The 23,325-nt window shown below is 37.0% G+C and overlaps 3 protein-coding genes across 3 annotated transcripts; 2 read left to right on the forward strand and 1 right to left on the reverse strand.

Moving 5' to 3' along the window:
- The first annotated feature begins 688 nt into the window (after window positions 1-688).
- LOC110709862 (V-type proton ATPase 16 kDa proteolipid subunit) lies at window positions 689-4,253 on the forward strand. The gene is made up of 3 exons (XM_021888129.1): window positions 689-902; window positions 1,061-1,346; window positions 3,748-4,253. Exons 1-3 carry the CDS (start codon window positions 821-823, stop codon window positions 3,878-3,880), a joined length of 501 nt encoding a protein of 166 aa, XP_021743821.1. The 5' UTR covers window positions 689-820; the 3' UTR covers window positions 3,881-4,253.
- Window positions 4,254-4,865: 612 nt separating this feature from the next.
- LOC110709689 (F-box/LRR-repeat protein 13-like) lies at window positions 4,866-7,634 on the reverse strand. The gene is made up of 5 exons (XM_021887911.1): window positions 7,448-7,634; window positions 5,983-6,327; window positions 5,501-5,856; window positions 5,268-5,393; window positions 4,866-5,165 (listed from the first exon to the last, which is right to left on the reverse strand). Exons 1-5 carry the CDS (start codon window positions 7,632-7,634, stop codon window positions 4,866-4,868), a joined length of 1,314 nt encoding a protein of 437 aa, XP_021743603.1.
- A 13,454-nt stretch (window positions 7,635-21,088) lies between these two features.
- Window positions 21,089-22,900, forward strand: LOC110709690. Its single transcript, XM_021887912.1, has one exon. The coding sequence runs from the start codon at window positions 21,089-21,091 to the stop codon at window positions 22,898-22,900; it is 1,812 nt and encodes a 603-aa protein (XP_021743604.1).
- Window positions 22,901-23,325: the final 425 nt, after the last annotated feature.

Below are 23,325 nucleotides of genomic sequence, written 5' to 3' on the forward strand. Positions count from 1 at the left end.
CCTCTATCGGAATAATACACTTGTTCGAAGGACACCATTCCTTTCAAATTGAGCTCCTTTGCTAAACTTTAGATATCTTTGTATTAGATAATATGGAGTATATCAAGTATGAAGTTATCAACCACATATACTACATATTGATATTGGTTTAGTTGTACGTCATAATTGTAGTTAAACTCTTGATGTACCTATTAACTATACTAATAAGTGTAACACTCAATGATTTTAGTGGATATATACACACTTATTAATCACCACCTTATTTTTAAAAATTAAAAAAAAAAAATCGATTAGTTGTGATATGTAAATGGTACTCCATCTATCTGTATTTGTTTGCCTATTGCATTTTGACGAGTCAAAATTTTAATTGTTATGACTATGAACTATCACTGCTCTTTAAGCAATAACATTGTCACATAGAATTTTGTTAAATCCGTTCCTTAATATTGTATCTTTCGTTATAAGATCAAATTTTTATAATTAGTAAGGTAGTTTTTTACATAAACGGATTCATTTTAATATGTGTGTTGGAGATCGTGAAAGTTTGGGCCAAAACACATATTCCTCATTGGGCCACACAAAAACTAAACAACCCAAACACAAATCAATGAAATCGGACTTCTTCCTTGCCACCACGTGTATTCTCTTTCTCTCTCTTGTTTCTCTCTCCAATAAATAAAAACCTCTTTTGTTAGTGATGATCCCATCCAGAAAATCCTGATAAATCATTTCATTTTCTCTCTCCTCACCTTCTTCTCACAATCATCCAATTTCACTCCTTCAATCGCCATTGTTATACCTTCATTTCTCAGATCCAACCATGTCTACTGCTGTCTTCAATGGCGATGAAACAGCTCCCTTCTTCGGCTTCCTTGGTGCCGCCGCTGCTCTCGTCTTCTCCTGTATGTCAAATTCAAACCCTAAATTTCTCGATTATTTTTTTCGATTTTATGTAATTCAATGCTTATTTTGTTTAGATCTAGGGTTTACTTGATTCAATTTTGATATTGATTTTGATTTGATTGAATTTGGATTTTGATTGATTGATTATTGATTGAAGGTATGGGAGCTGCGTATGGAACAGCGAAGAGTGGTGTTGGAGTGGCATCAATGGGAGTGATGAGACCTGAATTGGTGATGAAATCGATTGTTCCAGTTGTTATGGCTGGAGTTTTGGGTATATACGGGTTGATTATTGCTGTTATCATTAGTACTGGTATTAACCCTAAGGCTAAATCTTACTACCTCTTTGATGGTTACGCTCATCTTTCTTCTGGTCTTGCTTGTGGTCTTGCTGGTCTTTCCGCTGGTATGGCCATCGGTATCGTCGGTGATGCTGGTGTTAGGTATATATCTTGCTCTTTATCCGCTTCTTTCGTATCGTTTCGTTTGATTATTGATGACATTGATTGATCTAGTTTGATTGTGAATTGGAATGGTTTTGTGGATTGGATCTGTTTAGAATTGTTGTTTTTATCTATCTGTTGTTCTTGGATCTTTAGGTGGAGCATTGTGATTGTTGCTAGAGTTGCTATGTCTTTTAATTAAGGAAATGATGATATGATTAAAGTATTTGCATCTTGGAATTTCCAATTTTATATTGAAGTAGTTGCATTATGTTAAGAATAGATGACGACTTTTTTCGGGATATCTAGAAATGTTCTGATTTCTGAATTGATGGGGGTATATTTGCTGATGCTAATTTATGTTATCTTTGCGGTGTTCGTTGGTTTTTCAGCTGTCTGTCTTGTTCTTAGGATCTAGGTTGCAATGGCAGTAATAACTTGCTGTTGTATGTTGCGTTGTTAGAATGTTGATTTTTAGTGGTGCTGAGCTGTTTTGGATCTGTGAATTTGTATTAATTGTTTACATTTTGCTTGAATACTCCTTTGCATCTGTTTTTGTTGTGGTAAGTATTTGATGAGGTCAATGCTATGTGTTAACTGAAGAGTAACACTATCAAGGAAGTGGTCCTCACAAAATATAGCTGGAAAGCCTGTTTTTGACTTGGTTGTTTATAAAGTAGTGGATTCATGACTTCATCTCATCTAATATTAATATGCATCTCTAATATTTTATTACTAGACTAGGTATTTGTCACGAGATTTAGTCTTTTTGCTGTTCGATTTTCTTCTTGTAGTATCAAACCATTAATCACAATTTTAGTTTAGTCTACTTGTAATTCCTGCCCCTAGTACCATCTGCATGCTTGGTGATGGAAAATTGAGTTGTTGACTTTTGTTTCCTCTGAATGTATGAGAAGTCGAGACTATCCCAAGTTCCCAACAGAAGATTGTAATGCCAATTCACTATCCTAATCTGGATGTAAAGGGTGATTTTATCTTCAATTAACCCCCCACCCCCCCCCCCCCCCAAATCTTTTGTTGAGGTTGAGAGTAATTTTATTGTCAAGATTGTTTTGTGCTTGACCAATTTGTTGTACAATGGTGGTCTATGTTCTGTTTTGTTGATATTTTTTATTTTTTTGGGTTGGTAAGAAGGGCCCTACCGGACAGAACCTTTCACAGGTACTCTCGGCCCGGGTTAGCGGGCTAGGCACTTTGGGGGGGGGGGGTGAAGGGTAAGGGAATGTCCACCCCCAAAGTGCCTCTAGTGGGGTTTGATCTCACAACCTCAAGGTTGGGAGATGCAATCCTTACCACTAGACCAAGCAAAGCTTGGTCTGTATTGCTGATAATTGATAAGGTTATTTGTTACTACTGTATTTCTGGCCTTTGGGCACAATCGTCTGATTTTTACTACATACTGATATTTTTGTGATAATTGGTCCACAATTAGCTATATGAATTTGGAGCTTTATGGAGATTAAGGATTTTTTTTTTTTCCATCTAATTTGTTAGCAGTTAATTGAGCAACCAGGAGTTAGAACATTTTCTTGGCTGGCAGTTAATTGGGCATGTTGCTCAAAGTGTCTCGTTGTACACTTAGTTGTAAATCCAGTGATGCTACTTATAGTTATGCTACATCTCTCTGACCATAAATTAGTGACATATAACACTCCTTTTAAGTCCAAATTTATAATGGAAATTATACTTTCTTGCTTAACTTCCTGTAGGTACTTATTTAAAACCAAATGAGAGCTTATGCACATGGTGGGCTAACCTTATTTTAGATCTTAGCTATACTATTATGGTTTTGATGGCATGTCTTGATTTTACATTGGGTCATACTCCGTAGGAGAGTTGAGGTTTATTATTTTTTCTGGCATTCCTGTCTTTTCTTTTAGCCTGTTTAGGTCTCTCTCTCTCTCTCTCTCTCTCTTTTCTCCGATTTTCTGAAGTTGACTTCTCTTGCCCCTTACGTTTTGTGCCTTCGTAGAATTAGGAACACAGATGCTTGAATTTCAGTAGATGATCTTCCCCATTTCTGTTCATCATGGATTACTCTGCTTTGCCTTTCAGTTGGTATATCTGATTTTTGTTTTTATCTATTCCATTTACTTATTACTGTTCTTCTTCCATGAAATATGCTGTAGTGTACAATGTACAGATTTTCATATTTTTATGCATCATGTGTTTTCTGATGACTGTATTTCCCCCTCTGGTCCAAGTTTTTCTTGTCTGAAATAATATGCTTATAGTAATTTCCATTTGAACATGTGCTGTAAAGCTGTTTTACTCTTCCTTGTCCGTTTTATCACGTGACTGTCTTGCTGTGAAGTCATTGATGTGCTAATAGATATCAATGCCCTTAATATTCTTCTGATGAACCTATTTCTTGGTACAGAGCCAATGCCCAACAGCCCAAGCTTTTCGTTGGAATGATCCTTATCCTCATTTTCGCTGAAGCTTTGGCTTTGTATGGTCTCATTGTTGGTATCATCCTCTCATCCCGTGCTGGTCAGTCAAGAGCCGACTAGAAGCGGTTCGCCTCTTAATCTTTGCTGTTTCCATTGCCACCGCTGGAGATGTAATTTTTTTCTTACTCGGGCAGTGAGAGGGTTACTTGGCATTCAAAGTGGCTCCTCTTGAAGGATTTGATTATGGTCTTATTGTTTTGAGTTGTGATTAGTGGTTCTACATGGAGATTGTTAAAACCAGAATATGTAGAGTTTAATAGTTAGTGTCTCCTCCCAATAAAGTTATGATGTATCATTATTTCTCATCTTTGCACTCCTGGATATGGAGATTCAGTTTGGACATCCTGTAACAGTATGTTGTTAGATGCCAAATATTCTTTTGATCTTTTCATTCGTGGATTCGATATACATAATTTAAGCATCATTCTTGCTATGATTTTGCCTCAATTGTGGATGAATAATAGTGTGAAAGCTTTAGGCTACACGCCTACGTATATACTACGATATTACGAGTATATTTGCTTTTGGCCGCGTTTAAGCTTCAGGGTTCTGCATGCATATCTCTTTCTGGAGTATTTGTTGATTTGATTAGGTAGTCCTTTATAATACATATAGCACTTTGTGAGAGTGAGGGTTAGTTCAAGTAGTTAAAGCTTTCCTCTCTATTTGAGGTGATCCTGGGATCGATTCTCATCACTTGCCTTTGTGGCTCTCTAAACAACAAAAATATAGCATTTTGTGAAAGTGAAATGCGGTCCCACTTTCACAAAGTGTAATATGTATTTGGTTCCAATCCATTGTCTAAACTGATTAGTGCACTACTTCTTCAAAATAATAATAATAGTAATAATAATACTAATAATAATAAACCTAGCATCATTACATACTCATAAACAAAGTGGTAACGACTAACACTAGCAGTAAGCCAGTAATCCTTTTGGAGCATTTGAAACAAAACTTTAATGTGGAAAATAAAAAGGATGGTATTTTTTAACAAATAAATAAATAATCAATGTTGCCAAAAGGTAAAAGATGCACACTACACCTAATTGATTGATGAGCTTGTTTGAGTATCCATTATTTCCCTTAGAAAGACAACTTCAATTCTGCAGAATGGTGAGGATCTTGGAAAAGTCAATAGCTCTTGAAGAATAGCTCTCTCGTAGTCGTATATATTCGGACAACACAAATTGATAGTCATCTCCTTCAAGGTTGTTGCAGCCTTTAATATATACGCGACGAAATCGACTTGGCATTCATTGTCCAAGGAGACTGTAACATGTTCAAGGCCTGACGCACAACCATCTTCAGCTAAATAATTAAGAGAGTCATCAATCCATTCGACCTGATAAACAAATACCAAATATTTTGACACAATTTGATTCAAATTAATTTAATTTTAGTTACGAAAGGAAAAGAAACAAAGAAGTAATTCTTATGTACCTACTTTCTCGAATATCAAAGATTTCAACTTGGGAGCTCGTTGTAGTAACTCGCAAGTAAAATCATCGGCCTTTACCTCCAAATGAGTCAAGTTCTCGAAAGTTGGTAGCTCTTTCCCATTAACTAGAGACTGCATCAAAATTAAATGAACATTATTAGTTAAAAACTACACAATAAACTAGGTCAGTATGTAAGCATCATAGATTAGACAAAAAAGTTGTAGGAGTATAAAGTTACCTCAGAAGTTATAAGCCTCAAAGTACTTACTTTGGAACCCTTGCTTATAAGATAATTGATACCTTGATAAATATCATAATTGCTTCTAAATTCATTAACTACATCTGCAAAATTATCCGAAAGATTAAGATTTGCCTCAGTGAGCAAAGCTAGACTATCAACCATATAATGTGTTACTTCATCTTCAATACTAAGGTACTCAAGATTTGGTGCTTTAATGCTAATACTCGGAGGTCCATATATACTTTGATTCGCGGTATCACGTATTTCTAATGACTTTAATGTCAAAGACTCCACATTCAATGTCTCATCCAAACCAGTAGTTCTTGGAGAGATGGGCAATTTGATGTCAACCTCTTCATATATTCGTCGCCATTAAACTCTACTCTAATAAGGTGGACAACCTCAAGGCTCGGTAGATGAAAAGACTGGAGTATCATCTATTTTCACACCCGTTAATTTCAAAATCGTAACCCTCTTACCACAAATCAACTCTAGAAACCTATAACTTTGACATCCACCCGAAGTTAAATTCAAATCAAGCTCAAAATATTCACGTTTCTTTGCAGCATTCAACCATGACTCGTAGTTGTCACTATCATCATCACAAGAGAATTCGTAACGAAAACGTTGTAAATAGGATGTATTGTTCTCAACTAAAACCTTGCTCACAAAATTATTGTAACAAATTTTTGCCTCGTTGCACAATGGAGAACTTAATGGGTGATAATATTCTGGTACCTCAGTAAAATCAAGTACAGAGACTTGAGTCCATACTTTCTTCCATCTTTTTGACAATACACAAGTCTTAACAGCAGACTTTGTTGCTAAAAAAGAAAGTATATGACACAATATTGAATCATGTAGATTACTAATGTAATCTATATTTTCTAAGGGAGTACTAATGTTACTCATGTTTCGAATTTTAATTGGAAAAATTGAAAGTCGATGAGATAAAATTAAAGGATGGTAATGACGAATGCTTTTGACGGTATACTAAGAGAATTATTTGTTGATGAATATTGTGCATATGAAGACTACTTTTATAGGTAAATTATGATACCCTTGTTAAGTTGGGAAAATAGATACAGTAAACTTCTATCTTATTACAAGAGTTTCCTAAAATAAAAATAAAAATCTGTCTAATTTTGTACTACGTGTAAATGGCAGCTCCCTCTATTCGTTTTATGCTTGGTTTCCATATTTTGTTTGGTATAAATTTCCATATTATTATTATCTTGTTCTTTAATATGGAAAGTATATTTGGAAACAAATTTATTATATTGTTAGAGTAATTCCTATGGTTGTAGGTAGGGACTTGCTTGCAATATTAAATAATCCCTAGCTACTAGCTTGACCATTGGAGCAAGGAAATACAATTAGCTTGGTCAAGCCAAGCTAATTTACTTGGAAAAGAACTTGTCAAAATAAAACAAATTAGAATAAATATTTTGAAATATAAAAATGTAAATTAAGGAGACGGGGTTCATTTTAAATAGTAAGCTAATAGCTAGCCACTAGAGCTCAAAGTAATTAAAACACTAGTAGAAAAAAAGAATTAGGCAACCCCCCTATGGCAACGGTTCATGAAAACCGTTGCCAACTTGCTGTGAACGCCATTTTTAAAAATAAAAAAAAAAAATTTGGTTACATTTGGCAACGGTTAACCGTTGCCAATTGATAATTTTTTTTTAAAAAATAAATAAAATTAAAAGGGGTAGATTGGCAACGGTTAAATTGGCAACGGTTAACCGTTGCCAATTTAAAAAAAAAAAATTTCGGGTTTTTGAATACAAACAGGAAGACTGTGCAAACGTTCTTCTTTCACCTCCAAAAACGCGCGCCTTCCCTCTCCCCAAACCATTCCTCCATTGAATTGAAGCTTCCATTGAAGGGGTTTGTTCTTCTGCCTCCCTCACGCACGCACTCCTCTGTTTTTGCTTTCACCTCTGTTTTTGCTTTCACCTCCAAAAACGCACGCACTCACGTTTTTGCTTTTGCCTCCCTCACGCGCGCACTCAGCTCTTCTCTTCTGCCTCCCTCCATATATGCTTGCATTATTGAAGTATGTAGCAGCTCCTCCATTGTTATAGCGCTCCTCATTGCTAGGTAAGTCGTAATAGCGCTCCTCCATTGTTATGGTTTTTGAAGAATTGGTCTTTAAATTAGTTAATATTGACAAGTTTCTTGTAATTGCTAGGGTTTGTCAATAATTGCTACTTAACTCCTACATTTATACGCGCAAGGCTCAGCTCCCCCTTCATTGAACGCATAAGGCTCCCCCTCCACAAATGTAAGGCCTTTTTAAGTTGTTATTGTATTTAGTACAAGCTACATTTACCTATATTTCTAAATTGTTATGAGAACTTTATTTATCATCACTAATAAAGTTGAGAATTTTATTTTGTTTATAGGATAATTTAGTCCTTTTTATTTAAGAGAACAAAGTTGAGGGTTTAGGGTTGAGAGTTTAGGGTTTAGGGTTTAGGGTTGAGAGTTTAGGGTTTATGGTTTAGGGTTAAGGGTTTAGGGTTAAGGGTTTAGGGTTTGAATATACTTTTCTTTATGAGTTGCTTCTCACTATATATATGCGTGTTTCAGGCTAAGAAATGGGTGTCAAGGGCTTCTAGGGTAAGATCATCAATTTGGAGAGTGGGCGGAAAACATCCTGATATGGTATCTTACTCTGACTGTCCTTGTTCTTGCATTGCTCACTAATATCATTCTTATCTTTTCCCTTAATCTGGTTTTCTATTTGTGTTCTATATAGGTTACACTGAAAAAGATTATCAGGAATTTTTGGGCGAAGCATAGACCTTGGCATTGACCTTCTATTTGAGAGTGTTGAGCCTTTATAGGTACTCAGGTATATATATATATATATATATATATATATATATATATATATATATATATATATATATATAACTTTATGTGCTTTAAATAAGTTCTTGGTTGCACAATTTTGTGGAGATGGTGTGTGATATAACTTTAGTGCATCTTCTATCATGATGTGTGATTAATCCATTGGTTTTTAATTGATTGCATGTATCATCATATGCCTAGATACCCGTTCAAGGCTTTCTCATTAGGAGAAAGTCTTGAATAGTCCCCGGTTGGGACTGTTCTTGAACGTTTACTCTCACTTAGGTGGTGAATGTATGTCAGTTTTTTCGATTTTAAGGAACATCTTGGCTTAGCATTTCCTGGATCACCATGTTCTCTGGGTACATATGTGGGTAAGTAATTACCTACGTCGTGTACTTGGAGAACTGGGGGGAAATGCTGCCGGATTTTCCTTAAAATTGGAAATCTGATATACATTCACTAGTGAGAGTAAACGTTCAAGGATGGGTTAGGTTGGAGTGATAAGGACCCTTTGGAATCATATATGCATTTTTGTATATATATGAATGTTATATGCATGTTGTGTGTTTGAATTTGATTTGTATATATAATAGATGTAGCAATTATACATTATTCGTAATATGTTGCCATGTTTAGAGATAATTTACTTAATGGAGAGGGATCGTGGATGGATGTATGGTAGACGTGATACATTGGAATTCTTTAATGGGGTTCAAGAGTTCTGCGAGACGGCTTCATCTTATGAGCGCAGAATGGGTTTCGAGTGCCTCTATTGTCCTTGTGTTGATTGTAATAATGTGAAGGTGGTCAATAGTGTTGATATCATTAGAGATCATGTAGTTTGTCGTGGGTTTAGGGTTAAATATCATGTGTGGATTTGGCATGGTGAAGAAGGAGAGTACAGTGGGGACGTTATTGGGTATGATGTGCATGATGATAGAAGCAATGATATCCGTGTGGACGAGGAATACAAGAATGATGAACATATTGATGATGATGGTGCTGAGGAGGGATTTGAGGATGATCATGTGGATGAGGTTGAGGATGAAGGTGTGGATGAGATGATGCGTGGTTTTGAAGGTGACGTGTTTGAGTCATTATCGGAGGCTTCTAAAAAGCCTTTGTATCCTGGGTGCAAAAAATACTCCAAACTATCAGCCGTGCTAACTTTTTTTAACATTAAGTCGAAGCATGGGTGGACGGACAATAGTTTTACTTCCTTGTTGAGCGTGTTAAGTGAGATGTTGCCAGATGGGAATGAAATTCCTAAGTCTTACTATTACGCTAAGAAGCTCATGTGTCCATTTGGTTTGGAGTATAAGAAGATACATGCATGTCCTAATGATTGTATTCTTTACCGAAATGAATATGAAAAATTGGAGGAGTGTCCAAGATGCAAGAAGTCGCGCTACAAGCGTAAGAGTTGCAATGCTGGTACGAAGGGACCTCCTGCTAAGGTGTTGTGGTATCTTCCCATAATTCCTAGGTTTAAGCGTCTATTCTCTTTACCAAAAGACGCTAAAAACTTGAGGTGGCATGTAGAGGGAAGAAAGAAAAACAGAATGCTGAAGCACCCAGCCGACTCCCCGCAATGGAAGAACCTTGATATGAAGTTTGGGGAATTTGGTGATGAAGTCAGAAATTTAAGGCTTGGTTTGTGCACGGACGGGATGAATCCATTTGGCACTCTTAGTACCCAGCACAACACATGGCCGGTACTTTTAGTGATCTACAATTTTCCTCCTTGGTTGTGCATGAAACGGAAATATGTAATGCTTTCACTCTTGATATCGGGGCCAAGGCAACCTGGAAACAACATTGATGTGTATCTTGCGCCATTGGTTGATGATTTGAGAAAGATGTGGGACGAAGGGGTTTTCGTGTTTAATGCTCATAAGAATGAGATGTTCACATTGCGTGCAGCTCTTATGTGGACCGTTAATAATTTTCCTGCATATGGCAACTTGTCTAGGTATAAGAAAAAAGGGAAAAAGACATGTCCCATTTGTATTGATGATACGCCAAGCAGACGCCTTGATCATTCTTTCAAAGAGGTGTATTTGAGGATAAGAAGGTTGCTCAGGCGCGATCACCCGTACCGTCGGCAGAAAAAGGCTTTCGATGGGACGGTGGAGGAGGGGACTGCTCCTAGGCCACTGACTGGTGAGGAGGTTTACGCTCGGGTCAAGGGTGTACGAACAGTATTTGGGAAATCTGAAAAAGCGGCGGAATCAGTTGCTCTCTTTAAAAAAGAATCAATCTTTTGGTTGCTCCCGTACTGGAAAGAACATGACGTTAAGCACTGTCTTGATGTAATGCATATAGAGAAGAATGTGTGTGACGCTCTTGTGGGAACGCTGATGAATATTCAAAACAAGACAAAGGACGGAAAGGGTGCACGTTTAGATTTGGAAAAGATGGGGGTGCGTCCAGAATTGTGGGTTCAGCAAAAGGTTAGTAAGGGAAAGGAACAAGAAAAGGAAAAAGAAATGGGTTTGAAAAAGGGAAAGGGGAAGAGCAAGGGAAAGGGAAAGGCCGCGGATGCGTCGAAGAAGAAAAATGAGGGAAAAGCCAAAGAGGGGAAGGCCTATTTACCTTCGGCTTGCTACACATTGTCAAGGGTAGAAAAACGGATATTTTGTGAATGTATGTATGACATTAAGGTTCCATCAGGGTACGCATCTAACATGAAAAGATTTATATCCTTAAATGGAAAATTGAAGCTGACAAGTATGAAATCCCATGATTGTCATGTTCTGATGCAAGTTTTTCTACCAATTACAATACGTGGTATTTTGCCAAAGCACGTAAGGGAAGCTATTACAAGCCTCTGTTCGTTTTTCAATACAATATGTAGCAAAGTGTTTGATCCTTGTACCCTTGATGCTTTACAGGCGGATGTGGTTGTGACTTTGTGCAAATTTGAGATGTACTTCCCACCCTCGTTTTTCCACATAATGGAGCATTTGATTCTTCATTTGGTGCGTGAGATTAAGTTGTGCGGTCCAGTGTTCATGAGGTGGTGATATCCTTTTGAAAGACACATGGGTACATTGCAAGATAAAGTTAGGAATCGGGCTCACCCGGAAGGAAGTATGATTCAAGGGACCGTGGCCGAGGAGATTGGTAATTTTGTGGCCGACTATATAGCCGTTGCTGAACCTATTGGTATTCCTACTTCTCGACATGAAGGTAGACTTGATGGTCATGGCACAATAGGGTCGAAACGAATGTCACCTGGTCGAGAGCAGTTCTTACAAGCACACCTTTATGTGTTGCACCATGTTGCAGATGTTCACCCATATTTAGACGAGCACATGGTTAGTTTGCGTGATGAGTTTCCGTCGAAAGGTGAAAGGGCACTGATGCAGTTGCACAACAAGAAGTTTGTGAGTTGGTTTCGTGATCGAGTGATGGGTGGAATGGATGAGAGTGTCACAGCTACAGTAAGGTGGCTTGCTTATGGTCCTAGGGATGATGTTCGCTCATTTGAGGGATATGACATAAATGGGTACACATTTTGGACTGAGCGTCAAGATTTGAAATCAGCCTCAACCCAAAACAGTGGTGTAACGGTTGTGGCATCGTCAAGGGAGTTTGCAAGTGCTAAGGATAAATCACCCGTTGATGCAGAGTTGTCATACTACGGTCGAATTCAAGAAATATGGGAGCTTGATTATTGTGACTTCACGATTGCTCTTTTCCGGTGTAAGTGGGTTGATAATATCAGGCGTAACGTCAAATTTGATGACTTTACTCTTGTAGATCTTGGCAACCTGAATGATAGTGCGGAACCATTCATCCTTGCATCTCAAGCTAAGCAGGTGTTTTACGTATCTGACCCTGCCGACTCAAAATGGTCTATTGTGCTAGCCGGCAAAAGAAGAATCCTTGGCGTTGGAGATGTCGAGGATGAGGAAGAATATGATGCCTTTGATGACTCGACACCTTTCACTGTTCCTAGACCTGCTGTGCCAAATGAGAAAGACGACCAAGCCAATTACATGAGATCAGACCACGATGAAGGAATATTAGATTGAGGTACTGTATATTTTCTGTTAGTTTGAATTGCAGGCGTAGAAAGAATTAAAAAAATCACATTTTAGGTGAAAATGAATGAAATTGTTGAATTACTTGCCCATTTTTCTTATATTCTTTTAAATGAATAAAGTAACTTGCATCACCATTTTCTATGTTTATTTGTATTATAATTCAGCAATTTAGGTATGATTATAAGTTTACCTTACAATTCAGCAGCTAATAACGTGTTATGTTTGTAATGACAGGTTTTAACATCTAATGGCGGACGATCGATTCCGTGTTCGAGTTGAGGATGTTGAATCTAACTCAGATGATTCATCTAATGATGGGGACCAGCCGTATGATGTGAACAAGGAAACTGATTTGGGTGAGCCAGAAGATCAGGCGCAAGATTTATTGGAGAGAATGATAGATGAATTTGAAATTGCAGCTGAGCAAGCGCCTCCAATCGATAATGCCATTATGGAGCCGTTTCGTGAGGATCAAAGTGGAGGGGGGGTGCAGGCACCAGCGAAGAAAAAGTAGAGGGGTCCGACGACAGCTTTCAAGAAACCTGTCGGTCCTATGGTCTTGGAGTATGACAGGGTAGGTCAACCCTCAGGTAAATGGCGGCGTCAGTATGCTGGTCAAGTTGGGATATGTGCGCGCAAAATCCCCATTACGCTTCGTATGAGCGACGTGCCTACAGGCTTGATTGACACGTTTTGGAATGATACCAGGGTAAAGTTTATGGATTCCACATTATTTATAAACAATTTCAATTTATTGTTATGTTATGGGCAAACTAATAATGTTTGTTATTTGTGCTTGCAGAGTCTATTTAACATTTCAAATGAGTACGCCAAGCGATGGTTTGAATCCTTACTTGCGGCAAGATTCAGAAGCTTCAAGTGTAACTTAGTTCGTCGGTTTATCACAAAGAAACTTGTGAGGAAACCAAAGAGCAAGAAAGGAGGTGGCAGTGATGATGATGTCATCGATGAAGAGAAACTCCCATGGCAAATATGGCCTAGCATATCGAAGGATGATTGGGACGCTTTCGTTCTTCAAAAATGTAAAAAAGAAGAAATTGTAAGTTTAAAGAACTCTGATGAAAATTGTGTTGTAATTTATCGTCTTTTTATTAGAAATGAAACTAACATGTCTTTTTATGTAGGAAATGAGGGAGCAGAATTCCAAGAATGCATTGCAAAAGCAATACCACCATCATATGGGAGCAATGACGTATGATGAATGGAGGGATACGTGGGTGAGTGAAGGAGTATACCCCACTGCGCTTCTAGGGTCCTCCACAGTGCCGTCTGACTCCACGACCAGTACTTTGGTGAGTCGTGCTGGGGATTTCTTTTGCTCTATGCATTCGCGGGACAAGAAAACCGGAAAATGGTCCATCAAGGCTCCGGAAACCAAAGAAATGTCAGATAAGCTAGTAAGCAACTATGAACTAGTGAACTACATTATTCATTTGCATGTATATCACTTTATATAAACACTTACTTCATGTTGCCATTTTGTTTTTGCTACAGCTTGAGTACACTGGAGAGCTTGTTGAAGGCAAGCTCGTCCCGACGGTAGAGAAGGACCCCTTCACCTTGGCTATGGGAAAGCCCTACCATCCGGGACGGGTATTAGGTGCTTGGGGGAGCTTGCTAGGATGGGAGAAGGTAATGGGTCCCGAATATACCAAATCTGGAAGATCCCGAGCAAGTGTGAACTCGCCACAGAACTTCGATGCCACAGTGGCATCAATTAAAGAACAAGTGCGCAATGAGATGCGCGAAGAGTTCAATGCATGGGCGAAGCAAATGAATTTTCCGACCTTGCCCTTTTCCTCGACAACACTAGCCGACTCAAGTAGCCACCCACGAAGAGAAGGAGAACAGGAGATAAATGCACGCGAGGAGGTACATGATTAGAATTCAACTCTATAAGTTTTGATATGTTGAGTTACGTGGGTACGGTTCTAATTAATGTTTCACTATCAATACACTATTGCAGATTGGTACTCCTTCACATGCGAACTCAAGGGGGCTTGATACTCCGACACCTCATCACTTTCCTATTCTACAGATGATTTTATACTTACTTGTTTGGATAATGATATTTGTTTTTGGATTGTGTTGTGAAATGGTTAAGTTGGCTGTGAAATGGTCAAGTTCGCTGTGTTGTGTTGTCAGTATGCTTTGTTGATGTGATGTGTTGTTGTTGTTGTTTGCTCTTCCTTCTCATTCTCCTCATTCTCCTCTTCCTTCTCCTTCTCCTCATTCTCCTCCTCCTTCTCTTTCTCCTTCTCCTTCTCCTTCTCCTCCTTCTCCTCCTCCTCCTCCTTCTCTTTATTCTCCTTCTCCTTCTCTTTCTCCTTCTCCTTCTCCTTCTCCTCCTCCTCCTTCTCTTTCTTCTCCTTCTCCTTCTCTTTCTCCTTCTCCTCCTCCTCCTTCTCTTTCTTCTCCTTCTCCTTCTCTTTTTCCTTCTCCTTCTCCTTCTCTTTCTCATTGGGAAGCCGAGAAGGTAGGAGAGGCTGCAGCTGCACTGCAGCAGCTGTGCAGCCTCGCAGCAGCTGTGCAGCCTGCAGCTGCTGCCCTTCGCGCTCGGGTTTTTTTTTTTTTTTTTTTTTTTTGCACTCGTTTTGGTTTTTTTTTTCTTTTTTTAAACTAGCACCTAAGATACTTAGTTATGAATATTTATGGATTGAAACAACCTAAAAAAAGCAATTTCACAAGTTTTAGGTTCATTTAGAGTATTTACGGCTCGAAATGGCCTAAATGAGTTCTAACTTGCCCATTTTTCATGATTTTAGCTCAGTGCTTGATTTAACTCCTATATTACACCTAAGATACTTAGTTATGAATATTTATGGCTTGAAACAACCTAAAAAAAGCAATTTCACAAGTTTTAGGTTCATTTAGAGTATTTACGGCTCGAAATGGCCTAAATGAGTTCTAACTTGCCCATTTTTCATGATTTTAGCTCAGTGCTTGATTTAACTCCTATATTACACCTAATATACTTAGTTATGAATATTTATGGCTTGAAACAACCTAAAAAAAGCAATTTCACAAGTTTAGGTTCATTTAGAGTATTTACGGCTCGAAATGGCCTAAATGAGTTCTAACTTGCCCATTTTTCATGATTTTAGCTCAATGCTGGATTTAACTCCTATATTACACCTAAGATACTTAGTTATGAATATTTAAATGAAGTATCTTCCTAATTGGTGCAGGAAGAGACCCGTTGTGAACTTCTTCACCCGGGCGAATCATATGATGGACCTTTGTAAGTTGTTGCCTATGGTAGTGCACAACCGGCCGAACAAGGTACGGTCCATCTTCGACCTCTTCTGCCTGAGCATTATTCTGTCGGGATCCATTCTGTGGTTCCCGGGTTCGAGGACATCTTAATACCTGTGCCCGTGGAGGAGGATGAGTTCACTACACTCTGGGCAATAAAAGGTAGTTTTGTGCAATGGCCATCTGCTTGGATACGGTTGATGAACCAGGTAATTAAGATTTAGATTTCACGCTTTAATCTTTTCTTTCCAAGAGTTGGATGGAAATCTTTTCTAACCATTTGTGTGATCTGTCTTATTAGCCTTCGAGGAAAAGCCAAACTCCAAAGAAGAGGGTGGAGGGGCCAAAGAACAGGAGTGAACATGGCTCGGTGAGTGGAAAGGCGTCGATGAAGAGCCCTTCACGAGGTTCAGCTACGCAAGCTACTCCATTAGTTGAAGACACGGTGCTTCAATCGCTATCTCAGGAGTTAGCTTATTTGCACAACCGTGTTTGCGTGTTGCCTAATGACAGCCCCATCCAAATTCAACTTCCTAAGGAAATGTTCCACTACGATGATGATGCAACGGCATGGCTATTCAAAGAAGATGTCAAGGAATTTCTAAGTGGTGCAATGCTTAACATTTCCCTCATTCAAATATCCATGAGGTAATTCAACTGGTACTCAATTTATGTTATTCAGTTTAGTGGTGTTTGTCGTTTGGTTTTCGATTAACATTGTGTTATCATGCATGCAGAGCACTCCAAGAGCAAATATGGGAGCTTGAATCTCCTTGTCAAGTTGGGTGGTTGTGCCCTGAGCAGATGTCCACTGCTAGAATCTTAGGCAACTCCGCTGACGTGTTGTACTATGCTGAACGGGGTATCCGGCAATCAGTGAGTGCGGGAGACAAGTTTATATTCGTCCCATACCATGAGGAGTACGTCTGATTATGCTAGTCAAGTTCATTTGTTTTCCCAGTTTATTTGTTGTAACAGGCTAACTATTGATTTGTTTGTCTCGTGTGTAGTTATCATTGGACCCTACTTGTGATTTGTGTTTCCAGTAACACAATCTTCTACTTTGATTCTGCTCGGTTACCTCAAGTAAGAAAGCGCCTCGTGAGGTCCATACTGCAAAAGTAAGCATCTAGTTTGTTTCACTTCTTGTTATTCATTTTCATATCTGAACTCATATGTATTGATTATACTAGTCAAATTTGAACTTATTACTTTGATTTTTTGTAGTACCATGAAGAAGATAAATCCTCGATCTCCTCGAGGTCCTACATGGAAAGCACCCAAGGTAATTCACCCATGATGTTGTGATTTTCTTACTTTACAATGCTTAAGATGTTGCTTATTTGCTATGCATTTTGATTCATGTGCTTTGTTCCTCATGCTAGTGTGCACAACAGGAAAACGAAGTTGACTGTGGCCTATACGTGATGAGATTCATGTATGACATAGTGATGAGTCATTGTACAGACACACGTCAGCTTGAAGAGGTATGCCATTTTGGTTGAAATTGCATCCCAAAACCTCTAACTTGCTCTTTTCTTGTAATCTCAAGAATTATTCACCTATAACTAAGTGATAATGACATGTTTTAACTATTTATGAGTTCAATAGACAAGTTTTATCGAAAATAGGCATCCTAGTAGCCAAAATGGCCTTACTTGAGCCATTTTGGTTGAAATTGCGTCCCATAACCTCTTACTTTCTCTTTTCTTGTAATCTCAAGAATTAGTCACATTTACCTAAGTGATAATGACATGTTTTAACTAGTTATGAGTTCAATAGACATGAATTGTAGAAAATAGGCATCATAGTAGCCAAAATGGCCTTACTTGAGCCATTTTGGTTGAAATTGCGTCCCAAAACCTCTTACTTGCTCTTTTCTTGTAATCTCAAGCATTAGTCACCTATAACTAAGTGATAATGACATGTTTTAACTAGTTATGAGTTCAATAGACAAGTTTTATCGAAAATAGGCATCCTAGTAGCCAAAATGGCCTTACTTGAGCCATTTTGGTTGAAGTTGCGTCCCAAAACCTCTTACTTGCTCTTTTCTTGTAATCTCAAGCATTAGTCACCTATAACTAAGTGATAATGACATGTTTTAACTAGTTATGAGTTCAATAGACAAGTTTTATCGAAAATAGGCATCCTAGTAGCCAAAATAGCCTTACTTGAGCCATTTTGGTTGAAATTGCGTCCCAAAACCTCTTACTTGCTCTTTTCTTGTAATATCAAGAATTAGTCACATTTAACTAAGTGATAATGACATGTTTTAGCAAGTTATGAGTTCAATAGACAAGAAATATCGAAAATAGGCATCCTAGTAGCCAAAATGGCCTTACTTGAGCCATTTTGGTTGAAATTGCGTCCCAAAACCTCTTACTTGCTCTTTTCTTGTAATCTCAAGCATTAGTCACATTTAACTAAGTGATAATGACATTTTTTAACTAGTTATGAGTTCAATAGACAAGAATTATCGAAAATAGGCATCCTAGTAGCCAAAATGGCCTTACTTGAGCCATTTTGGTTGAAATTGCGTCCCAAAACCTCTTACTTGCTCTTTTCTTGTAATCTCAAGCATTATTCACCTATAACTAAGTGATAATGACATGTTTTAACTATTTATGAGTTCAATAGACATGAATTGTAGAAAATAGGCATCATAGTAGCCAAAATGGCCTTACTTGAGCCATTTTGGTTGAAATTGCGTCCCAAAACCTCTTACTTGCTCTTTTCTTGTAATCTCAAGCATTAGTCACATTTAACTAACCCCAATTATTATTACTTCACTTCTACAAACTCACGTTTTGTGTATTCTAAGTTTTGCAAGGGGCAAACGGGACAGCCATACACGAGCGAGGAACTCCATGTAATTCGGGAGATGTTGGCGACCTACATCACATTTAATTTGTAAATATCGTTTACTAGCTAGCTACTTCATCAATCCTAGCCTTAGCTTACTAATTATGTACTATACATGAAACATTTTTCTAATTTATATCATCTCTTGCGATTGTTATTATTAATTATTTATGTATTGTTATTAATAATACTAATTATTGTTACTATTAACATAATAATAATTATTATTATTATTACTATTATAATAATTATTATTATTATTATTAATATTAATATTATAATAATAATAATTATTATTATTAATAATATTAATATTATAATACTAATAATATTGCAGCCAAAAAAAAAAAAAAAAAAAAAGGTCAATATTAGTGCAGCAAAAAAAAAAGTAAAAAAAGAATACAGGTCAATGGCAACGGTTAACCGTTGCCAATATTAAAAAAAATAAAAAAGCGCGCCATTGTATTTGGCAACGGTTAAGCAATTGGAACCGTTGCCAATTATTTAAAAAAAAAAAAAAGAAAGAAAAGGGTCCATGGTCTTTGGCAACAGTTAACCGTTGCCAATTGCTTGAGTTGGCAACGGTTTTGAACCGTTGCCAATTATTTTGGGATTTGACAACCCTCAAATACGCAACGGTTCAAAACCGTTGCCTTAAGGGGGATTTGAACCGTTGCCAATTTGCTATTTTCGTGTAGTGAAATGACAATTAGCTTAAATGCTTATCTGACATGACAAGCTAATTTGACAATTAGGCTTGCCATTAGAGTTGCTCTTATATGTCTGATTTGGAAGCCATTGGTGCTTAATAAATTGCTATAGATTTCGTTTAAAAATCCACTTAAGTTTTTGTTAAAAAAAGAAAGTAGAATATTAGAGATTGAACTTGGGGGACAAGTTTACATTTTTTTTTTTTTTTTTTTTTTGTAAACGGGACCTATCCTATATCCTAATTCATGTGGAATCCTAGCAATGCTAAGCTAGCTTAGTTTTAGTATTACACATATTTGTTTATTTTCTACTTCGTATTTTGATTTACCTATCCTATGAAATATAATTATTACTTCTATGCATTTGCAAAATATTAGACTTGGGGAACAAGTTTATACTGTATATCCTAGTTAACGAAGGATTATGATAATGTTTAACTTTGTTTTTAAATAGTACTCGTATTTTATATGTTGATGTATTCATCTCAGCCTACAAAAATAATTATAACTGTTACTCAATACTCGGTAGCATTTTTCTCAGGACTATTAGCCCTGATGACTCCACCTTGATCTGCTAATTAGATTATAATGAGTTTATATGCTTTACATTTATGTTTGTGTGATGGAAGTCAAAAGAGTCCATATGTATATGGAGTCCAACGTAATTTGCTCATATATGATGGTTTATTTTATCTCTTCATATCTTGTTGGAAGTCTTTATAAAGATAAGTTTCTGACTTCACTTATATTTTTATCCATTTGCTATGATTAAGTTTGTTAAAGATAAATATATTTCTCATTCATATTTTATCTCTTTATAACTACTATTTAATTTTTCAGATTATTTTTGAATAATTATATCTTGTGCTACCTAACCTAGTTTCAAGGATATTGTTAGCTTTATTGTTGCACAGGATAAGGCTGATGTTTTATTCAAAGATGAAAGTTGAAACAAAACAGCAAGATGAATCCAACGTTTGAATTTTGAAAGCTGCTAATTTGAAGGAGTTGTTTTGAAGGAATTCGGTTGAAGTTTCAAACATTCAAAATCAGCCATACATCTCTATAAATATTGTTCAAGTGTGCTGAAGAAACAACAATGTAGAACAAGAACACTCAAGAATTATCAAGTTTTATACACTATAGCAAGAGTGTTAAATATTCACTCTAATTTCTTTAATACCTTATTGTGTGATTAGATTGAGAGAAAAGAAAAGTGTATCTAAGAGTGGAAAAAGAATATATCAGAAGAGAGATATACTTAGAGTAATTCTATAATACTCAAAGTATTTTAGGTAGTCTTTTATTTCTGGGAATTGAGTTGCTAAAGTGTAGCCGGGCGGTTACGGAGAGAAGAGAGGTCATCTTCTAGGTGCTTTAGGACTCTAAGGGAAGAAATAAAGGAAGTTTAAAATCCTACGGGTTGGATAACCCTAGGCGGAGACGTAGGCACATTTGCCGAACTTCCTAAAAATATCTCTGTCTCTTGTCTTTTTTTTTTTTTTTTTTTAACTTTACTCGTATTTATTTTTGCTTAATTCGTAAATTACATTCTGTCTAAGTTTCAAAGCCTTGACTCTGATAAGTAAATCAATTTTATTTTATAAACTGTTTTCAAAGCTTTGATTTTAAAACTGAGATTAGTTTATTCTGCCCTGAAACTAATCTTAAGACCTTGACATATTTGTTTTGCGAAAATTTCCCATACTCTATTCAACCCCCCCCTTCTAGAGTATTATTGTGTTCATTCCATTACCATTGTAATCCTTTCATTTGGTATCAGAGCAGGTTCTCACATAAGGATTTAACAATCTGTGAAGATGAATTCCGTTGGTGATGGAGGTTTCGCTCAAGGCCGATCCGCAAATCGTCCTCCTCTCTTTTGTGGCAACAACTTTGCTCATTGGAGATCGCTAATGCAAATGTTCGTGATTGATCAAGATCTTGAGCTCTGGGAGATTATAAAGAAAGGTCCTAAAGTTCCCATGAAGACGACAGAAAGTGGAGCAGCCGTTCCCAAAGATGATGATGAGTTCAACCAGACGGATCTTGAAAATGTGGCAAAAAATTATCGTGCTATGAACTTGCTGTATTGTGGATTAGATGCGAATGAATTCAACCGTGTGTCTACATGCAAAAGCGCCAAGGAGATATGGGATAAGCTCGTGGTCACATATGAAGGAACAAGCCAAGTGAAGGAGACCAAAATCAACATTTTCCTTCGACAATATGAACTCTTCAAAATGCTGTCAAATGAGTCTATCAAAGAGATGTTCACAAGGTTTACTCAGATTATAAATAACCTTGATTCTCTTGGGAAGTCATTCTCAAACAAAGAAAAAGTCAGAAAAATTCTCCGATGTCTTCCAAAATCAAAATGGGGACCAAAGGTGACCGCAATTGAAGAGGCTCAAAATTTGAGAACTCTATCTCTAGACGATCTTCTTGGGAAATTAATTACCCATGAGATGTCTCTGAATGAAGAAGATGGAGAGCCTACCTCATCTACTAAAGGGCTAGCTCGCAAAGCCAAAAAGGAAGATATCTCTACTAATGATGAAGAATCTGATAATGATGGAGATGATGAAGATCCTTTTGATCTTATTGCTAGAAGTCTTGCAAAGATCCTCAAAATGAAGAAAAAGTTTCCTAGAAGCAAGAACAACAATCGGACAGAGAAATACAAGAGCAAATCATTCAACAAAGTCAATACCTTGAAGTGCTACGAATATGGAGATGATGATCACCTTGTAAAGGATTTCCTTAAAAGAAGAAAAAGACAGTTAGGCAAAAGAGATTATAAGAAGAAATCTATGGTTGCCTCATCGAGTGACTCAGATTCAAGTGATTCCGATGATGAACAAGCTAATCTATGTCTTATGGCGGGTCACAATGATGCAAAAGATGAGCACCTCCAGGTAATCGTAAACAATTTAATTGCCAGGCCTACTAATGTTCTTTTTGATTTTTTACGTAACATGCTTGTGAATGAAGAAAGCTTAATTCAAGAATCGAAGATTCTTAAAGAAAAGCTGAGCAAACAAGTGAGCATATCTGACAATTTGGCTAAGGAATTAGCTGATCTCAAAGCAGCCCAGTCCACTTTTGAAAACAAGGTTAAGACCTCAGAGTCAGCTTTTGACACAGAAGTCAAGTCCTTGAAAACTGAAAACACTGCTTTAAAGCGTAAGCTTACTTCTCTAAGTTATTATAATAATAAACTAGAGAAAGAAAAGAAAACTCTTACTGGGAAATGCATAGAGCAGCATAATGTCTTGGTTAGATTTACCCAGTCAAAAGCAACACTTGATAAGATGTTGGGTGTACACCAATCATCCTTAAATAAGAGTGGTCTTGGATACAACAAAAATTTTCCTAAGAAAAACCCGACCACTTTTGTAAAAGCTAAGGATAATTGGCGAACCCCTAAATGTTTTTACTGTTGCAAGAAGGGTCATACTAAGTTAACATGTCCTTTTAGAAGAAATGACCATTATATTGTTAAGAATTCTTTTCCTTTTTATTTTCGAGACCAAATCAAGCAAATATGGGTTGTTAAAGGAACTAGACCACCAAACATGGTCCATCCTGACTATGACTCCAAATTTGCAAGTTGGTCTAGAAAGGTTTAATGTTCTTTTGTTTTGTAGGAATTCTTCAAGAGTAAAGATAGATTCAAAAGTAAAGGTTTGATGTTTTTATTATCAACTTGCTGATTTTTTTTAAAGTCTGTAAGCGAAGATATATTCATTCTTATTCGGCTTGAATTGAGAATATTAAATAAAGATGCATTTTTGTAGGGGGGGCTAAGGTACGTGCTTTAATGCTTTAATCTGTGCTGGTTGTAAAGCTGCAACTTATTTCAAGACCTTGACCTATATGGCAAAGCCTTGAAATAAAACTGTCGTATATTAAATAACTTTAATTTTGTTTTACTGTTTGTTCCAACCATTTTTTCTCCTTGTTGGATGTCAAAAAAGGGGGAGAAGTTTAATGCTTTATATATATGATGGATGTTTGGATATTAATCTTTGTATGCAGGTTTAATTATATTGGT

The sequence above is a fragment of the Chenopodium quinoa genome, unplaced genomic scaffold (genome assembly GCF_001683475.1).
Source record: "Chenopodium quinoa cultivar QQ74 unplaced genomic scaffold, ASM168347v1, whole genome shotgun sequence".
Lineage (NCBI taxonomy): Eukaryota > Viridiplantae > Streptophyta > Magnoliopsida > Caryophyllales > Amaranthaceae > Chenopodium > Chenopodium quinoa.

Excerpts from the sequence above, each read along its gene's own strand:
- LOC110709690 (XM_021887912.1), top strand. The coding sequence starts at position 21,089 with ATGAATTCCGTTGGTGATGGAGGTTTCGCTCAAGGCCGATCCGCAAAT.
- LOC110709862 (XM_021888129.1), top strand. The coding sequence starts at position 821 with ATGTCTACTGCTGTCTTCAATGGCGATGAAACAGCTCCCTTCTTCGGC. Across the intron at positions 903-1,060 it reads CGCTGCTCTCGTCTTCTCCT|GTATGGGAGCTGCGTATGGA; the intron begins GTATGTCAAATT and ends TATTGATTGAAG. Across the intron at positions 1,347-3,747 it reads GTCGGTGATGCTGGTGTTAG|AGCCAATGCCCAACAGCCCA; the intron begins GTATATATCTTG and ends TTCTTGGTACAG.
- LOC110709689 (XM_021887911.1), bottom strand. The coding sequence starts at position 7,634 with ATGGAGGAGCGCTATTACGACTTACCTAGCAATGAGGAGCGCTATAAC. Across the intron at positions 6,328-7,447 it reads AGGTGAAAGCAAAAACAGAG|CAACAAAGTCTGCTGTTAAG; the intron begins GTGAAAGCAAAA and ends TTTCTTTTTTAG. Across the intron at positions 5,166-5,267 it reads AATCTTTGATATTCGAGAAA|GTCGAATGGATTGATGACTC; the intron begins GTAGGTACATAA and ends TTTGTTTATCAG.